The sequence below is a fragment of the Mytilus californianus genome, unplaced genomic scaffold (assembly GCF_021869535.1).
Source record: "Mytilus californianus isolate M0D057914Y unplaced genomic scaffold, xbMytCali1.0.p SCAF_15, whole genome shotgun sequence".
NCBI classification, from domain to species: domain Eukaryota; kingdom Metazoa; phylum Mollusca; class Bivalvia; order Mytilida; family Mytilidae; genus Mytilus; species Mytilus californianus.
The window spans coordinates 4956318-4975915 of record NW_026262637.1 but is presented as its reverse complement, the minus strand read 5'-3'; the positions used below and the strand labels follow the sequence as shown (position 1 = coordinate 4975915).

Sequence of the window (19598 nt, the reverse complement as noted above, 5' to 3'; positions counted from 1 at the left end):
ATCTGGAGTACAGAAAGGCAAAGTATTGTCATCTGTATAGTTATACAAACTACCATTTTTAACAAAAAGAAAAATATCATTTATAAATATGTTAAACAACAATGGCCCTAGTATAGAACCCTGTGCTACGCCTTTATGGATGTCAGCCCAACCACTCAGAACATTGTTGACTTTAATTTGTTGTTTACGATTAAATAAATAGGACTTTAAAAGAGCAACTGCATGGGGGGATACACCATATGCTGATAATTTATCTAGCAAGATATTGTGAGGCAGGCAGTCAAAAGCCTTAGAAAGATCCATTAATACCGCTGCAATGTACTGGTTTTTATCGAGAGCTTCACGCCAATCTTCTAACACTCTGAGAAGTGTGGTCTGACATCCATGTCCACGTCTAAAAGCACACAAAAAAGGATTAAATATTTTATCAAAGTATTCAGTTAGTTGAATTTCATATATTTTTTCAAAGATTTTAGAAAATATGGGTAAGACACTAACTGGTCTATAGTTTGTTTTTAATAATGGGTCACTCTTTTTATGAAGGGGGGTCACTTGGGCTTCTTTAAGTTTGTCAGGGAAACAGTTATTTTCAATTGACAAATTTACAAGAGTTGTCAGCTGTGGTGCAATATAAGATTTACAATTTTTTACTATTTTTGCTGGAATACCATCAGCTCCTGTTACAGTAGCCTTCTTTATGTTTATTTTATTCAAGATATTATTGACATTTTCGTTAGATACTTTCTTAAATTCAAAGTCAGAAACATGCTTTCTGTTACTCAAAATTTCTTTTATACTTGGGTGATTTGAGGGGTCATATACCACATCTGCTCCAATTTTGTCTGCTACTGTGGAGAAAAAATTATTAAAAACATTTGAAACTTCATTTGGACTATTTACAATTTTGTCATTTTCACACAATAAGATTTTTTGTTCTCCACAGTTCCCCTTTTTTGAGAAAAATGGTTTGACTGTTTTCCAAAACTCGCATGATTTTGACCCACCAGAGCAACGTTGTAAAAAGTATACTTTTATTGATTTTCTCTTTATCTTAGTTACCAAATTTCTTTGTTTTCTAAATTTCTCCCAATTTTTGTCACTCCGGTTTTTAGTATATTGTGAATAAAGCATTTGTTTTCTGTATATGGCCCCTCTCAGTTCTTTATTCATACATGGCAAGTACTTGTTTGTTTGTTTAGTAAAATTATTGCTTTACTTTATATGTAAACAGAAAATCTTCGATAACCATACTAATTAAGAGATCATTTGAAATACATATAATATAATTTAATGTTTGTTGTTAAACTTTGTGAATTGACGTTTGATACAAGTGCATATCATCTTTCAATATTCTAAAAGAATATCAAACTAATATTCTGTGTTAATCTTTATTGCATGAACAAAATATCCTACTCGGTTCTCCATAAATAATATATCATATAGACCTCCACACATTATTACGACTAACAGATAGATTTTTCTTAAATATTTGTTGACCTCCATAATTTGATTCACGATCTCCACAATTGAATTTCATAATATCCTGAAATATTTCAGTACTTGCATAATTCGAATTCTGGATGTCCTGAAAAAAATTAGGAGCTCCAGAAATATTTCAGGTATCACGAAATCGAATTATGGATGTACTGAAATATTTCAGGATATCCTGATCCGGATAAAAGGAACTTGATTATGGAGGTCCAGAAATATACCATGAAGTCCATAATTATTCATTGATGTTCTGAACTCGCATTACGGAGCTCCTTGAATATAAAATTTTGACTAAATCTGAGCTTCATTAGTTGTTGTTGTACGTCATTTTGATCTCGGCGTATTATTATCTGTTCAACAACCCTATTGCTCGAAAAAAAAAAACACTTTAAGGTCGAAGTATTGTGCTGACATTTTCTGTTGCTAACCTTTATTGTTTTGAGGTTTATGTATGAGTTTTACCTGTTAAACTTGGTGGTTCATGGCTGAACCTCTAATCAATTCTGTATTTTTCCTCCAAAGAAAGCTTTTAGCATGACATATTAGTCATTTGAAATAACATTCAATCTTTTTCCGGCCATAAATTAAGAGCATATGTTATTAAAAAAAATTAAGTTTTGAGAACTATCTCAACATTTGAAGAACTTTTAGTGGAGGATAACGTTTTCACAAGGTAACTTACACAAGGCTTCAGATAAGTAGCAATTGGACCTAAGTAGCTCCCCGACATATCATAATACAATCGTTATAGCATGTTTAATTTCGCTACATTCTTTATGGAATTGAAAGAAAGGATATAGCGTGTCAATCCTTGATACAAAATCACTTCACGCACATGAAAAAAAAACCCTAAAGAAACACAAAATTTACAGCTGTTCTTCATCTCAAAATCACTTTGCGGTCCTTAACGAGGCTTGTTCCTCCAAGTCGGAAACCTGCTGTTCAGTGGTTGTCGCCGGTTGTTGTCTAAGTGTGAAACCTAAGTCAGGCTGTTAGTTGTACTCTATATTGTAACACTTTTTGCAATACAGACGCGTTTCAAAGCTTACTGTACGGATATATAGTATGATATTTCCTCATTGTTAAAAGCATTGCGGTAGTCTTTAGTTGTTTTTATACTTTCCTTTTTACGAGTTAGAAAGATGTCTCATTGGCAATCTTACCTCAACTTATTCATATACATATATATTATGTAAATGATAATCCTGTTGGTAGCTGGACTGGACGACATATATATTATATGTAAATGGTAATCCTGTTGGTAGCTGGACTGGACGACATGTATATCATGTAAATGATAATCCTGTTGGTAGCTGGACTCACGGGATGACATATATATCATGTAAATGGTAATCCTGTTGGTAGCTGGACTGGACGACATATATATTATGTAAATTGTAATCCTATTGGTAGCTGGACTGGACGACATATAGTCTAGTTAAGCAGAGGGGGCAACGTTTGTACACACACACACACACACACACACACACACACACACACACATAAACTGGTTTTATGCCTGTACCAAATCAGGCTATATGTGTTGTTCGTGGTTGTCTATTTTATTCGTAGTCATGGTTATATATGGTTTGTGTGGTTTGTTGTACTGTCCAATAGTTTGACAATTCCTGTTACCATTTTTATGTATTATTGACTTCTTAATAAACATGTATTCCAGACTCACTATCAATACTACAGTATCACTTTATTTTTAGACCTGTGTTTACTTTACCATTATTTTTTAATAGATTTTTAGTATTTTTTTCTTCTTTATATTGATCACTTTATTGTTTAAAGAAGTTGTACAAAAATTCCAATCAAATGTAAAAAAAATGGTGAAATATAATCTTGAACGTGTTAAATGTTGTTATTTAACATGTAATTATACTTAATCATTAGACGTTGAATAATTTAAAGATTCGCATGAGGAGATCGAATAGAACAACAAATAAATGCATATACGATATCATACAACGCGTCTTTTAAAAATGACTTATGTCTGCGGATCGGTTGACTCTTTAATCAATTATTGTCTCACTTGGGTCAGAGAATGCATGCATTAAAATGTAGCTCCTACACTGTAATTTTTAAAATTGAAAAATAAAAAAGAAGAAAAAAAAAGATCATTATCGGACAGGACACTTTAAAATACATGTTAGCCAATGGAATCAAAAGAATAAATACGGACGAGTTATTGTTTAGAGCCGTAAGTTCATGGTTCATTGCTCGATATTTCTGATATACCATTGATACAATGTTTAACTGTTCTACATACAGAAGCGTTTTGCAATTATTGATAGTTTTACTAATTGTCAAGGAATTTGGATCGTCCACTGTGCGTGCACAATCAGGAGATAATTATACTACAAAACCTTGTGTGACAAAACGATTTGTTAAAACATGGGACAAGGAAGATTTTCCTAATCCTCAGACGGATATTAACAGTGACTTTTGTGGGAGAGGATGTAAATCTTCTTGGATATGTGACCCTGGACATATTATAAGTACTGAGCAAGGTAAAAAATACTATTAATTGAAGTAAAATGAAACTAAAACCTAGACTTGAGCAATGGTATGTTGAAAGACTGATTTGCTACCATTCGATTTCATTAATAGCAGTGGCGTATCCATAGAAATTTCTACAGTCTTTTCGTTATGTCCTGATGTAGCCTATATATGTATTTTTCCAAACTTTTATTCATATCAAAAGAATGAGCAAAAGGTAGCAAATGAAATAAAATTGTTCCTTATTGTGTGTACCAACTTAAGAAAATGAGAGAGAAGTTAAATAAAAATGAAAAAAATTATAGCGTTCCTATCAGTCATTCAGTTCTTTTCCTGTTATATTTTTATATATTTAAACTCTTTAATGCTCCTTGTGGACCCTATGTATAAGTTGCAAAAAGATAAATTTAATATTTAATTTCTAACCCTTCACATTCCTTCAGAAATGAAGAAAAATAACCCTAAAAAATGTCAACTAAGGAAAACGGAAAGTATACATACATGACCACGAACAAGCATAAATTAACGTCCAGTGACAAATATTTGATGCAGTCTCATGACGATAACACATTAACAATAATGACAATAGGTATGTTTTGGAAGGATGAATGACGGGAGATTTGGACTGATACTGGAAAATAAGGATACTTTGTTGTATTGGAACAGAAAGGTTGCCTTACTGACTCCCTAGAGAGTTGTTGCCAGGGTTCTCTAACGTGCAGAGCCTTAGTATATAAATGTGATTTTGCTTTAATAATGCAAACTTGCATTGCACATTTCTAATAACTCAGATAAACTCAGGTATAAAGACACTAAAATGATCACTCGACATCAACGTAAATGTATTCTGTAATTCCTATCTTGTAGCTGACGGCTTGGACAAAGAGATTGAAGCTATACGTACAACAACACCTTGTACGTGTTTGTCTTGTGAGGATGAAGGAGGGTATATCATTTCGATAGCGTTGGTACCCTCGATTACTTACATACCAGGGTGAGTTATCTACCGTAAGTATTTGATTGGTTGAAAACACACTACTACTGCTTATGAACTAGGTACATATGGGGGTCTGGATGGGGTTTGTAGAATAGAGAATAATGGATAAAACATACAGAATAAAAGGCAAGAAAAATATAGAATAGGGAATAATGGGTAAAAAATAAAGAAAGAACATAGAAAAATGTACTAGAAAAGTTAAGAATACAGAAACGTAGGACCCACATCCAGACCCTTAAATGTGAATAATAGATGTTTGATGAGCATCAATGAGACAAAATCGTACAGAAAACATATGCATACATTCATCGTAACATTTTACCATAGCTGAATAGGTCTATTTTGTAAAAAAATGAGAATGTCAAAGGTTTTCCATAAAGTGTGTTTGGATACTAACTTGATCTTACCACTACTAGATTACCCATTCACTATATTGATTCGAAGAACAAGTTAAACAATACTTAAGTACATTACAAATGAAATACAATGTGCTATAAGATACATCAATGACTATTCTCTGAAGGATTAAATCAATTATTTCATGGGTTATAGCCATCATCTTATTGTTTTATCTATGGATGAGTTGGTTTTTTAAAAATAATTTACAGGGATAAAGACATATCTGGCATTTGCACCGCATATTATTAAGTAATAACATTTTATTGCATGTTCTTTAACATTCAATGAGAAACAATTGCACAATCTTTTGGGAAATTATAAGTAAATAAATATATGTGTGTGTGTGTGTGTGTGTGTGAAGGAAAATTTTAAAATGTGCAGTTAGCGCTAATCAGTCTAATTGGTCCAGAAAAAAGGGACATCTATTTTTCTGTCATAAAATATAATAATAATAATGATTAAAATAAAAAATAAAAGCAACTTTAAAACAATATAAATGACATGTTTCCCTATAGCACTCGAAGCTGATTATAACCTTGTGTATCACCAATGTAGAAGAGTAGCGAAAAACTAAAACTTTAAGAGCAATATTCAAAATCAGATTAAGAATTAAAAACGTTTCAACGTCTCAATAATGAACCAAGTGCATCTTGGAAGATCTCAAATAAATGACGATAAAAGGCAAAATAGGTGAACGAAACGCGACGACAACTTGCGTAACCTGTCGTGGAATGCCTTGTTACATACATAATAGAATTCAGGGGAGATAACTGATATAAAACCGTTCTAATTCAGATGGTCAATCATAACAAGAAATATATGTGTGGTAGAATAAAAAAGAACAATACTGGCATCTGCTCCTATAGATAAACAACTAATCAATTCCAAGGATGAAGTAAATATGTTTGTGATTGTCTTTATTACATCTTCATGTTGTATTTGTATATGTATCTCAACAATACATCAAGTTATCACGTAGCTTCAATTATAGATGATTAATTTGGTTTGATTAATAATATATGCACAAGTCACACAGATTCAGATGCATTACTGTATTTTGTCATACTAGCACTTTTTTTTAATTGCAGTATAAGATAATGAATTATAAAAAAAAATACAAGTAGATATCGACTCTGGCAGTTTGCGGAGCAATGTTTCCAATGCCACATAGAATAAGGAGATGTGGCATGATGGCATATGAAACAACTATCCAACAAAGTCAAAATGGCGTGGATTTAATCAACTGTATGTTTAGTTCTTATACATACATTGTTTTAAATTCCAATTTTGAGTTGATGCATACATGATATATATTTCCCACTGTAGACAATGTTTCAACTGTTTCTGTATATTATGCCTTGTATTGTTATTCTTATGATCTATTATGTTCTGTATTGTCAACATTGAAATTGTTGTTAACATTCTTATCATTTGATCTCTGGTGTATAGTGGTCTCATTTGTGATCATACAACATATCCTTATTTGTTACTGTTTTCATATAGTCATTGTTTTAACATAGATTATTAGGGGAAAATAGCTAAAAATAAGAGCTATATTAAGGACCTTATCTATCATTTTTTAGAGAAGTATCGGATTGGACATTGTGTTTTTATTCTTTTTTTTTTCGATCATTTTCGATTTAATATATAGCTGTATACAATTTTGCCAAACACATCTATTTAAGGCCTAAAGACAAAGATGTGAATAACATACGACCTTCAACAATGAACAAAAACACATGACGTATACATGTAGTAGTATATACGTTAAAAGAATAAAAAGAAGCTAGAATTATCCTTTAACTTCACGTTCCGCTATATAGATAATGTCCTCTCACTAAATAGTTCAAAGTTTGGTGACTATGATGTACGCGTCTATCCAATCGAACTTGAAATAAAGGATACAACAGATACAGTTGAGTTTGCTTCATATCTTGACTTTCAGCGAGATTTGTCAATAATGATCGGTTGAGAACAAAACTTTACGACAAAAAGGATGATTTCAGCTTCCTTATTGTGAACTTCCCCATTTCTATGTAGCAACATTCCAGCAGCGCATGCATATGAAATAAATATCTCCCAGTTTTGATACGATATTCAAAAGCTTGCATTTCTTACCATGATTTCCTTGATGGAGGATTGCTGTTTACAAGGAAGCTTCAATAGTTCTAAGTTGTGAAATTGAAAATTGTAAGATATGATATAGAACTATAAGTGTTAATTATACTTTATTTTATTATGTCACACTTTCATCTTTCGACACCATTGATCTCTTTGAGTTAAGCATCAAATTCAGGCTCTGTAATGATATTTTTATTTTAGTGGGGAAAATGAAGCAGCAAAGAATTTTACAGATTATCTCCACAATGTTTCTTGGTCGTATGGTAATTGTGGCAATGATGTGGTAATATTTGTTTCAAGAGAACTTAAGATGGTATGTGTTGTCTTAACGTATAGCCCCCATTTAAATCATTTACCGCTTGATTCTATTCAATGGCAAATGTTTTTCATCTTGGATGAAAGGAAAGCGTTGTTAATAATATATCTCAGTAGCGCATGGTTAAAATTGTTCCGTTGATAATTTGTTGAATCACATTTAATCCTGTCGCATATGAAAAATGGCAATCTAATTAAAATATAGTTCTCTGATGGTCAAAACTAACACATGTACAAACGAGAACGACTTAATTATTTCAGGTCCAAATATCAGCAGGTAAAATGGTGAATGAAATGTTTGGTAAGGAACGCTTGCTTAAAATTCAAATTGAAGCCGAAGTTTTACTAAAGGAAGACAAAATTTCACCAGGGTTAAATCATTTGGTTTCAAGATTCAGGTAAGCTTTAATATCTCCTTTCAGACATTACATTACATCACTGTTTTAAAAGAGAGGTGAAAGATACCAAAGGGATATTCAAAATCATACGTCGTAAACAAACTGACAAGGTCATGGCAAAAAACGAAAAACGACGAAAAGACAAACAACAGTACACAAACACAATATAGAAAACTACTGAGCAACACGAACCAAACAAAAACTTGGGGGGAGGGGGATCTCAGGTGCTCCGGAAGGATAAGATCCCGCTCCACATGTGGCACCCGTCGTGTTGCTCATGTAAGTACAAATCCGGTGATAAGTCTAATTTGGTAGATCACATTCGAGGAAAAGACCACCGGATTGTGGTTACAAAACTGAATTGGAACATATCCGTCGTCATCTGTGAAACAGATATTCCATAATGGTCAACCAACTCGTGATGGCGTACGTAAAAGTTTCAAAAGGATGACTTCAACTTTAACATTTATAGAACAATATAAAATTTTAGATGATTCATTTCCGTTTTTCAAACATTATATTGCTATCGCTTCTATAGGACAAAATCACAAATATTTTCAAGACAAAATTATAAGGGTAACAAAAAATACGCTGGTTTCTCAGTAAAAGAAACGTCTGAGAATTATGAAATAGATCAGCGTTTCTGATTAAGAATCTATCAAGACTGATATGTACTAAAACGAATTAAAGATGTAAAGAAAAATAGAGAAAATGTATATATATGAAATAAGCATTGTGATTAAATAATTAAATAAAGATTAACTATAAAAAATAGGCAATAAAAAATATGTCTATAATGGGTTACTTTTACAAATTCTGACCTGGATGGAGAGTTGTCTCATTGGCACTCATACCACATCTTCTTATATCTATTAAAAATATAACACAATAGAACAAAACTCGTCTGACAATGTTTTGTATGGCGACTTTTAGTTAAATTCCTATTCACAATTGTTATATTCAGAGGGAATTCATCATATTCTACAATTACACTAAAACCTGTTTTTATGTTTCAGACAAATGTTCAAATTAAAGTCAAGCGACATCCCAAACCATGATAGCCAAATGAATACTGCGTTAGTAGTCATACTAATTACTGTAGGAATACTGTTTCTCATTTGTATTTTCTCAGTGGTTCTTCATCGACAAGGACATTGTCAAAGGTTAAACACATATCGTATTAATCTTCCACCAATCACAATTCGCATACGCAAACCTCATAAACACCACCACCATCACCACCACCACCACGAAAGAAGGCGAAGCAGTACGTCATTGCGTTCCGGGGAAGAGTTGCAACAGATGTACACTGTAGATGATATTAAGGACGAACTATCTAGATAATGTTCAGTTAAAATTGAGGAAGGCGAAACGTTAGAAATGTATGATTGTAAACAAAATAGTTCAAAAATGATCTGTTAGGAAAAGGAGATACAGATTAGAAAAGTAGCATCATTGAAAAATATTGGTCAGTTAACAACGAAAAGTCTTGCACAAATGATAAAGATCAGTTCAATAAAAAGTAAGCACAAATGTGTCACTCGAGGAGTGAGTTGGAAAAGTATATCTAAAATACTGATAACAGCATCGTGTGGGTCTGAAAATCTCAGTTATTTTAAGGGAAAGGGATTTTACATTGTTATATACTTGTTTCCCGTTATTTTTGGTAAAATTGGAAAACTGTTTTTGGGTATGTTTTTTATTTAATATATTTCCTATTCTTGTACTATCAAGTATGGTAGTTAAGAATATGGTTTATTTTATTCATTACATTTTTATATGATATGTTTTTTTCTTATTATATATCGTTTAATGCAATGAGCTTAAATTTTAATCGTAAACAGATGTATTGGCTTTTAAATAAAAAAAAAATAGTGGGATCGAGTAAGTCTCTTTCTCCCTTCTTTTAAATTAGTTATTTACACAAGAGTTATCATGCTAAAATGTATCATCAGCTTTACTGGTTATCATTGTATTTATGTTGAAATCCTATCTATATGTATCAGATAAATTATATTTAATCAATGTTTACGCATAAAACTGATAAAATGAACTATGTATCAAATATTAAAAATAACCAAACCAGCTTGCGATATATCTTTGAAATAAATAAATATAAGAAGACGTGGTATGATTGCAATAACTGTCCTCAAACAATGAGCACAAGCATATTGCATAGCCTGTTATAAAAGGCCCGATGTCAATATATAAAAAAGAGGGGGGTTTCAAATGCTATCAGTATCCCTGGATCAAAATGTACATGAAGAGCTCCTTTATAAATTCTAATGGGGAGTATTCTTTCCCTTTTTTAACAATCCTTATAAGAGAACGGAGATCTGTAATTCGGGGTTAGGGTACACTACAGACGTCCCATTTAACCAATTTTAGCAATTGGGTGTTAGTCGCTGCAGATCAATAATGAAGATAAAGAAAACAACCGAGACCAAAGTGTTCACTCTGTATTCTGAAGCGATCTGCATTAGAGTAAAAATAATTCTCAATTGAAACTAATATTACAAAGCCTCTTGCCTACAAAATATCGTCCCTTTAAAACCAACACACAAAACAACCACACTGATAACTTAGCTAATTATACAATCGACCACTGTTGAATAGAAATTGTTCAAGAAAGAATCATACACCCCATTCTAGCAGATGTATACTTTAATGTAAAGAATAAATTCCCATTAGGGAAAACAATGCGTAATTACATTAACATACATTTTAAGTATGAAACATTTTACTGCATTAGCATGTCATCAGGACAAGTTCCGCTTATAAATTGAACGGGGGGGGGGGGGGGGGGGGGGGGGGGGGGGGGGGGGGGGGAAACGAAAAAGAAAGCTAACTGGTCCGAGTACACAGTTATCGTCCTTTGATTTTCGTTGTAAATGTAGTCCCTAGTGTGGACAGTGTGTTACTTGCCATTTTTTTTTATACCCCTTCTAAATTTATTTCTCCATGTTTTATGACTCAAATAGCAAGTAGGGGGGTGAAATGACACTGTAAAAAAATTTGGGTCATGAATTTTAAAGTAAAGTAGTGATTTGGTCCAGCTGAAAAATGTTAAAAATTAGCACTACGGAAGCTGTCAAAAGATTTGAAGACCCCCTTAACATAAAATTGTCCATATTTTGAGTTAGAGCCGATGAAGTTTTCTATAATTTTGATATAATTTGTCCCAAAAGTAGTACAACACACTGTAAAAATATTATTGAGAAAGCGCAGGTGGGATTTTTTTAATTTTCATTTATTGTCTAAAAGAAATGCACTACGAAATAACTGTGTACTCGGACCAACTGGAAAACACGGAGACCAATACAAGTGTTAAGGTGTAATGACAAAGTCCGGAGGGGAAATATTAATATCCAGGAACATTACAAACATGTTCGCACTTTTCAAAGGCGATTTCAGGTTAAATGAATAACAGAAACATTCAATAAATAATCATAAAAAATGAAATTATATAGCACAATCAAATACATGTCAAAGTTATTAAAATCCGTCCTCCCACAATGGAAGAAAATTTGTCTTTTTAGACACAAAGAAAAATGCCGGATTTCCTACAATACAGCATGAAATTAAAAAAAGTCTGCGTGAATAAAAAAAGCATCGCTACGGTCTCCTTCGACTGGTCACCTCAGTGTGGCATTGGATATTTCGCAAACACCTGCCTATTCTCTAATTTTACACCTGTCAATAATTTATTCTCATTCCCTACACCAAAAAGCGGATGCAATATATATTTGTGTTGTATAATTGAAGATGGTTCACAATTTGCAACAGAGAGGTTCACCTTCAATCTAAATCGATATAAAAAAATTTAATATATATATGTACAAATTTTTGCACCTCATGTTTGTGGTATATCATCTATTCCGCAAGTTTCTTGTTTTCTGTATGGTATTAAATTAATATTAAGATCCTATTTCGACTCTTTAAAATTCAAGAGTCTATCCTAAACTGAGGTAAATTATATGGCCTTCCAAATTCCGTTTCGATCCCTAACATCACTGAAGAGACATTAATTGTCGAAATCCGGATATGGTGTACAAATTTTTGCACCTCATGTTTGTGGTATATCATCTTTTCCGCAAGTTTCTTGTTTTCTGTATGGTATTAAATTAATATTAAGATCCATTTTGTTACATCTAGTGATCAATTTATTTGGCAATCGCCAATGGCAGTCAGCAGGGTTTAAGAACATCCGTTGTTCGACCTGTTAGTCAAATGCGTTTTGTTAAAATATACTTTTTCACTTTTTTGGTCTTTTTGAAAATGTTGTTTGTGCTGTATTTAGACCACTCTACCAAGAAATTTGTTTTACATGCACACGTATAAAAATTGCGGTTTTTATCCAACGCAATCATAGGTTTGAACGTTGTTTTCAATTTAGACTTGTTTATATATATAAAAAAAAAGTGAAAAAGTGTATTTAAACAAAACGCTTTTGACTAACAGGTCGAACAACGGATGTTCTTAAACCCTGCTGACTGCCATTGGCGATTGCCAAATAAACGGATCACAAGATGTAACAAAATGGATATATTTCTGTTTTAAATTAAAAAAAATGTAATAAGACCCGTTGGTTTACCTCTGACCTTTCATGATGTTTAAAGCAGAAATTCAGATCAGTTTAAAACTGTATACTTTAAGATGACCTGGTGACATGGGGCAATAATAGTATTCAAATGTGACGTTGTGACCAAAGGGCTAACCGACTGGAGCCCGTTTTTCGAATGATATATGTTATACATATATTTTGAATTGTACCTTGCTTGTTTGTATTTTAGTATTTTATGGCTCCACAATAGTCATTTTTTAACTGATAGACATTAGTGACCTGCATGTGGGGAATGTATTTTTTTCTTTAACAAAAACCAAACAAATTCCAATCCCAACTGTGAAAAACAAATTCTGATTAGGGAGAAGGAAAAACAAAATTTCTGATTGAGAGTATTTGCCATTTAATTTAATGTTAAGGTCAAGTTAGAGGAAATGGGCTATGTCACAGATTTTAGTAAACTTTTGAATACAACTCTACCTCGATGAACTACAACTGAAAATCGAAAAAATAATGCATTGATTTCTTTTATCATCTGAAATATTACTGCTGAAATCTCTTTCAAAATGGGTCAACATTTATATAGAAAGCACATAAAATCGGCGAAAAACCTTATTTAATTTGTCTTTTAAAAATCATCAAATCTCTAATTTCTAAGACATAGATTTTTTTTAAAAAACTATATGTTGTTGATACATAAATTTCCGTTTTAATGACGTAAAATAAAGTTAGGGTCACCGACTTCGTGTTTACGGTATACATCATTAAAAGGGGTGTTCTATGTGAAAAAATACCACAACACGTCGAAATAATCGTAGTTACGATATGATCGTCATCGCGTTGCAGGCCGTAAAACGTTTTTCACTGCCAACTAGGTAACAAATTGATAATTAGACCAAAAAAAAAAAACGAAGTCGTTGACCATATGATTATTTTATATCATTAAAACAGAAATTTATGTATCAACAACATATAGGTTTTTTTAAAGAAAAATCAGATAACAAATGAAATCCTTCCTGAAAAGCGTGTGTATATTATTTGTGGTGTTTAGATTTGAAAATCAAAAGCAAAGAATTATCTTTCTTGATTTGCTAATTCTGAATTTTGAATTTAGAATTGTGAAATTTGAAATCTGAATGATGCTTCATTAGACAATGGAACACCTGAGATCCGCCCACATTTTTGGTGGGGTTCGTGTTGCTCAGTCTTTAGCTTTCTATATTGTGTTGTGTGTACTGTTGTTTGTTTGTCTTCTCTTTTTTAGCCATGGCATTGTCAGTTTATTTTAGATTTATGAGTTTGAATGTCCCTCTGGTATCTTTCGCCCCTCTTTACAGATTTTTCTTACCATTCTATAATTCCCAGGTTTTTTTTACATGAGCAACATATGTGGAGCAGGATCTGCTTACCATTCCCAAGCACCTGAGACCACCTCCCGTTTTTGGTGGGGTTTGTGCTGCTCAGTCTTCAGTTTTCTATGTTGTGTTTTGTGTACTACTGTTTGTCTGTTGGTCTTTTTCTATTTTAGCCATGACGTTGTCAGTTTATCTTTTACTTATGAGTTTGAATGTCCCTCTGGTTTCCTTCGCCTCTCTTTTTCTGTATGTTTGTGACTTCAATACATACTAGTATTTCCATTATTGTGATAACATTTTTATATTATATATTTTTTTTTTATCTTATATGTAAACAGATGTATTTGCTTCTAAAATAAAATAATATAATATTAGCGGGATCGAGTTAATCTTACTTAATACTTTCCTGTAATATTAGCGGGATCGAGTTAGTCTTACTCCATACTTTCCTATAGTATTAGCGGGATCGAGTTAATCTTACTCAATACTTTCCTATAATATTAGCGGTTTCGAGTAAGTCTTACTCAATACTTTCCTATAATATTAGCGGGATCGAGTTAATCTTACTCAATACTTTCCTATAATATTAGCGGGATCGAGTTAGTCTTACTCCATACTTTCCTATAGTATTAGCGGGATCGAGTTAATCTTACTCAATACTTTCCTATAATATTAGCGGGATCGAGTTAATCTTACTCAATACTTTCCTATAATATTAGCGGGATCGAGTTAGTCTTACTCAATACTTTCCTATAATATTAGCGAGATCGAGTAAGTCTTACTCAATGCTTTACTATAATATTAGCGGGATCAAGTTAGCCTTACTCAATACTTTCATATAATATTAGCGGGATCGAGTAAGTCTTACCAACACTTTTAAATTATATTTACACAAGAATACACACGCTGAAATGTCTCGCCAGCTTACTGATTATGCTTTGCATTTAATGTTGAAAGTCCAACTATCACACATTTTCTTCAAGATCAATGACCATTATAAATATGTCAGATAGTCCCTGTCAGACGTAAATATACGCCTTACAATAATCCATCGGTATTTGGCACAACTTTCAGAATTTTCGGTTATTAATGCTTTTTAACATCGTAACATTTGATGTGGCTTTGCAACTGTTTTGCCTCGAGCGCCACTGATGCGTCTTTTGTAGACGAAACGCATGTCTGGCTTACCAAATTATAAGACTGGTATCTTTGATGAGTTTGTTTCTAAACACCGAATTTAGTTGACCATTTACTTATATTATCTGAGAATCCAGACTCATCACGAAAACTGAACGTTCACTAATGAACCATAAAAAATGAGGTCATTACCAGATTTTTATTGCCATGATTTTTTTTCGTTTATCCTTCTTTCAAATACTGAAGCTTATTCAAAAGTTGAATGTACTAGTATGTGGTTCAGTGTTAACTTTTGTGCAGTTTCGGATAGCACAACAGTTCCATATATTTACAGATAAAACCTTTCTTACACAAATTAAAACTATTTATTAGATGTGCTGGCTTATTTCGTTCGGATTATGCATTCAAAGCAGCTTTTAATCCTTCTATTTTGTCAGCCGATGTAACTTTAAATTGTAGTTGATTCCAATACCTAATGATCCTAATGACTGTCCATAGGCTTTGACGTTTTTTTCTTTCTTGGAAACGTCTTTTAAAGATTAATCTTGTTAATAGTATCATGAGATTTGAACATCTGTAAACTAATGTTTCCTGTAGTCTGGCAGTCGTTTGGTATTAACCATTGCTGGATGTCATTATCTTACAGTTCATGCTGTAAATGTTTAAATACCATACTAGGTCTATTGTATTATTAGTTCTTTAAGGCCTTCTCATTATTTGTTACGAAATGTTTGTAACACAGCCTGTCTTGTTCGTTATATGTAGTTGTTTTGTACAAATCTCACTGCTCGTTTTTTGTACTTTTTGTACTTAATCTATTATGAACATTCCACTATGGGTCTTAACATGATATGGGACTGAAATTATAGGTTTGGTTTGTGACCCGGATTTGTTTTCGCTTAATTGATTTATTGATTGATTGTTAGTTGCTTAACGTCCAGTGGCAACTATTTCATGCATATTCAGGACGATTTAATTGATTTAAGGCAACAGTAGTATACCGCTGTTCAATAGTCTTAATTGATTTAAGACTATTGAACAGCGGTATACTACTGTTGCCTTTATTTTTCGATCTGTTTGTGAGGATTTCAATAAAATAAATACCAATGTCCTATTTCCTTGCCTACAATGTTGTCAATTTGACGATCTCAGAATAAGTTATTACTGTTGAGTAACCCTAGGTATTTGATGGCTTCAACATGGTCTGATATATGTTCATGAATTTAGAAATAAGAAAGTGTGATTGCCAACGAGGCATATATCTTCCAAAAACAAAATGACGTAGATCTTAGTAACGATAGGTCAAAGTCAGGAGCCTGTAATTCAGTGATTGTCCTTGGTTCCTGTCTATCCTATTTGGTTTTCGTTTATTGTTTTGTACCTAATCAGGCAGCTGATTTTCTTGTTTGAAATGTTTTACATTTCATCATGTCGGGAACTTTTAATCTTACTACACTGCTACTTTTGCATAGGTACTATATCTGTACTAAAAATCTGTAGTACTGGAAATTTACTTTTAATATTAAGTACTATTTCTTTACTTTGAAATTCCTGTAATATTTAGGTACCTGTATTTTACAGTACTTGATTTGTACTTGAAATTTTTGGTACAGAAGTAATACCAACAGTGATAACAATATTCCATGTTTGAAAATCATAACTTTAAGAGATTTGAAATAGACAAACTTTCAAAATGCTGAAAATGTAACGGTGTAACCAAAATTTTGTAGTACTTAAATTTCAAGTACATATGAAGTACTGTAAAATACAGGTACCTAAATATTACATCTATTTTAAAGTAACAAAATAGTACTGAATATTAAAAGTAGATTTCCAGTACTATAGACTTTTGGTACAGAAATAGTACCTACGCAAAAGTAGCTGTGTATACGGTATTGGTTTTATTCAGTGTTGAAGTCCGCAGGGTTGACATGTACATATGACATGTGGCGGGATGAAATAGGTTTTCATTCGCTCAGCCGTCCTAACCTAAAACTTTATTGTAAAAGCAAAACATACAAAAAATATCTGTAAAAAATAGCTTAAAAAGGTTTTAATTGACACAAATCACAAAGCAACTGACAAAGAGACTAAAGACACAAAGAAAGACGGATTTATCTTGTTTCCAAACTCCTGTATAGTGTATATCAGATATTTGTTGAATTTTATTTAAACTGAAAGCACAAAGTATCGATCTAATAGTGCTCGCAGTTACTGAAAGCTAGTTCAAAACCAATTGCAACTTATGAATAAATAATTTTTGTCGGATTAAGATATTAATCAGTACAAATAAAATGGATTTGTATCTCAATTTACGGGCTCTATAAAAATATTCACGTAAAATGAAGATGTGTCATCCCGTTTGTAATAAGTTACATAGCGTAAGATAGAGCCATAGGAACATCACCGTCCAAAAAGAAACATTGTAATAAGTTACATAGCGTAAGATAGAGCCATAGGAACATCACCGTCCAAAAAGAAACATTGTAATAAGTTACATAGCGTAAGATAGAGCCATAGGAACATCACCGTCCAAAAAGTAACATTGTAATAAGTTACATAGCGTAAGATATAGGAACATCACCGTCCAAAAAGTAACATTGTAATAAGTTACATAGCGTAAGATATAGGAACATCACCGTCAAAAAAGTAACATTTATAATAGGGAACAAAAAAAAGCGTTTCTTTTGTTTTTACACCTTACCGCTATTTGTCCGCCATTACTGGACATCACAAAGGTTCCCGTAAAATTTTGACGTCACAATAGAAAATACCTGACGCCGCAATGAAAAAGTGATTGTTGTATGACGTCAATAGTTCAAGAGGCGCAGATTTCCAAATAGCGATCAGGTCTATGAAATATTCAAATTCTAAAAAAGGACAGATATTGATAGCCAAATTAGATTTGTTAAAAAAAGTTTGCTCCATTTGATATGTTTATAGAGATTGTAGAATGCTTTATATCTTGTCTGTTTTTCTGTGTCTCTCGAATTATTATGCATTTTTTTACATTGAAGCTCATTTGGCTTTGACAAGTATAAATAAAGCAAAAATTTATTTGTGTACTTGTTATTTGTACAATAGTTAGTTGATTGCAGAATAAATATTTATTTAAGGCGTAAAACTTCAACAGTCAATATACGGTAGGACACGTAACCAACTATAAGCTTTGTTTTTAAACAGTGAAAAGAAAGTCAATAATTATAATATCATGCTATGTACACTTACAGATATTATGCGTTGAAATACATATTTAACTACTGTCACATTTTCTGTCAGCAACTGTATATACAATAGCATGATCTTTTCTGTAGTCATTATTGATGCAGAAACTTATGCAATACAATTAATTCTTAGTAATAATTGATGCAGAAATTCGTGCACTGAAATGAATTCTTAAGTCATCTTATGTGATAAAATGAATTCTTTAATCATTATTGATGCAGAAACTTGTATGATAAAACAATGGATTTATTTCAGTAAAATATAAGAAGTAGAAACGGTGTTTTTTAATCACCACAAAGGAGATTTAACATTGTGCAATTGATATAATTCATTATCCCCGGCTTAGTATATTTCTAGGATTCTGATTGGTTAACGCACGTCGTTACAAAACCCATAGCCCCTGGGTGTTGCTAACCCATATCCCCGGACGTTGCTACCCATTACATCGGGGAATTTCACGCGCGTTTTCCTTAGTTCCATGGTTGTTCCTTATGAAATATCGAATTCTGTAGATTTTCCATGATGTCTGAATAATTAAATATTTAATCCACTAACGATTTTATCTTATTATATCGATTATTTGCACTCATTTTAGTAAATGCATCACTATGCAGCCACATTGTCAATGGATGGTACTACTGACCTAGCTATGCAAATGACCCACGTTGACGTCACACCGTTTATGATGTAACTCTCACAACATTGCGCGCCAAATTCGCCCCATTTCAGTTTCTCTGTCTCTAATTTAAAAACGTCTTATATTTGTCTACCTGTAGGGTTCTACCAAAGGTAGTACCCTACACCCCGTTAAAAATATGTCAAATTCCCAAATTTCAATAAAAGATATTTAAAAAATGAAAAAAACGTTGCTTTCACGTTTAACTTTGTGGTCGAATTTCTCTAAAAATCGCCAGATTTAGACTAAGACCGGGGATAAATTCGTTATCTACGTTCATATCCGTAGATATGGATATTTTAACACCCTTCAGTACCCTGTACACCCTTCGGCTGCGCCTCATGGTGTACTTGGATACTTCAGGGTGTTAAAATATCCATATCTACGGATATGAACGTAGATAACTTATATTGTT

At 32.6% G+C, this 19598-nt stretch overlaps 1 protein-coding gene across 2 annotated transcripts; it reads left to right on the top strand.

The window, feature by feature from the left end:
- The first annotated feature begins 3388 nt into the window (after positions 1–3388).
- On the top strand, positions 3389–10312 carry LOC127725244 (uncharacterized). Of its 2 annotated transcripts, none has more exons than XR_007992882.1 (5): positions 3389–4007; positions 4864–5004; positions 7715–7826; positions 8090–8226; positions 9243–10312. XR_007992882.1 is itself a non-coding variant. In XM_052232100.1 (5 exons), exons 1-5 carry the CDS (start codon positions 3746–3748, stop codon positions 9568–9570), a joined length of 966 nt encoding a protein of 321 aa, XP_052088060.1. In that variant the 5' UTR covers positions 3390–3745; the 3' UTR covers positions 9571–10312. The 2 variants fall into 2 exon arrangements, 1 of the variants encoding a protein (XP_052088060.1); XM_052232100.1 differs by having other exon boundaries at positions 3390–4007; positions 4864–4990.
- Positions 10313–19598: the final 9286 nt, after the last annotated feature.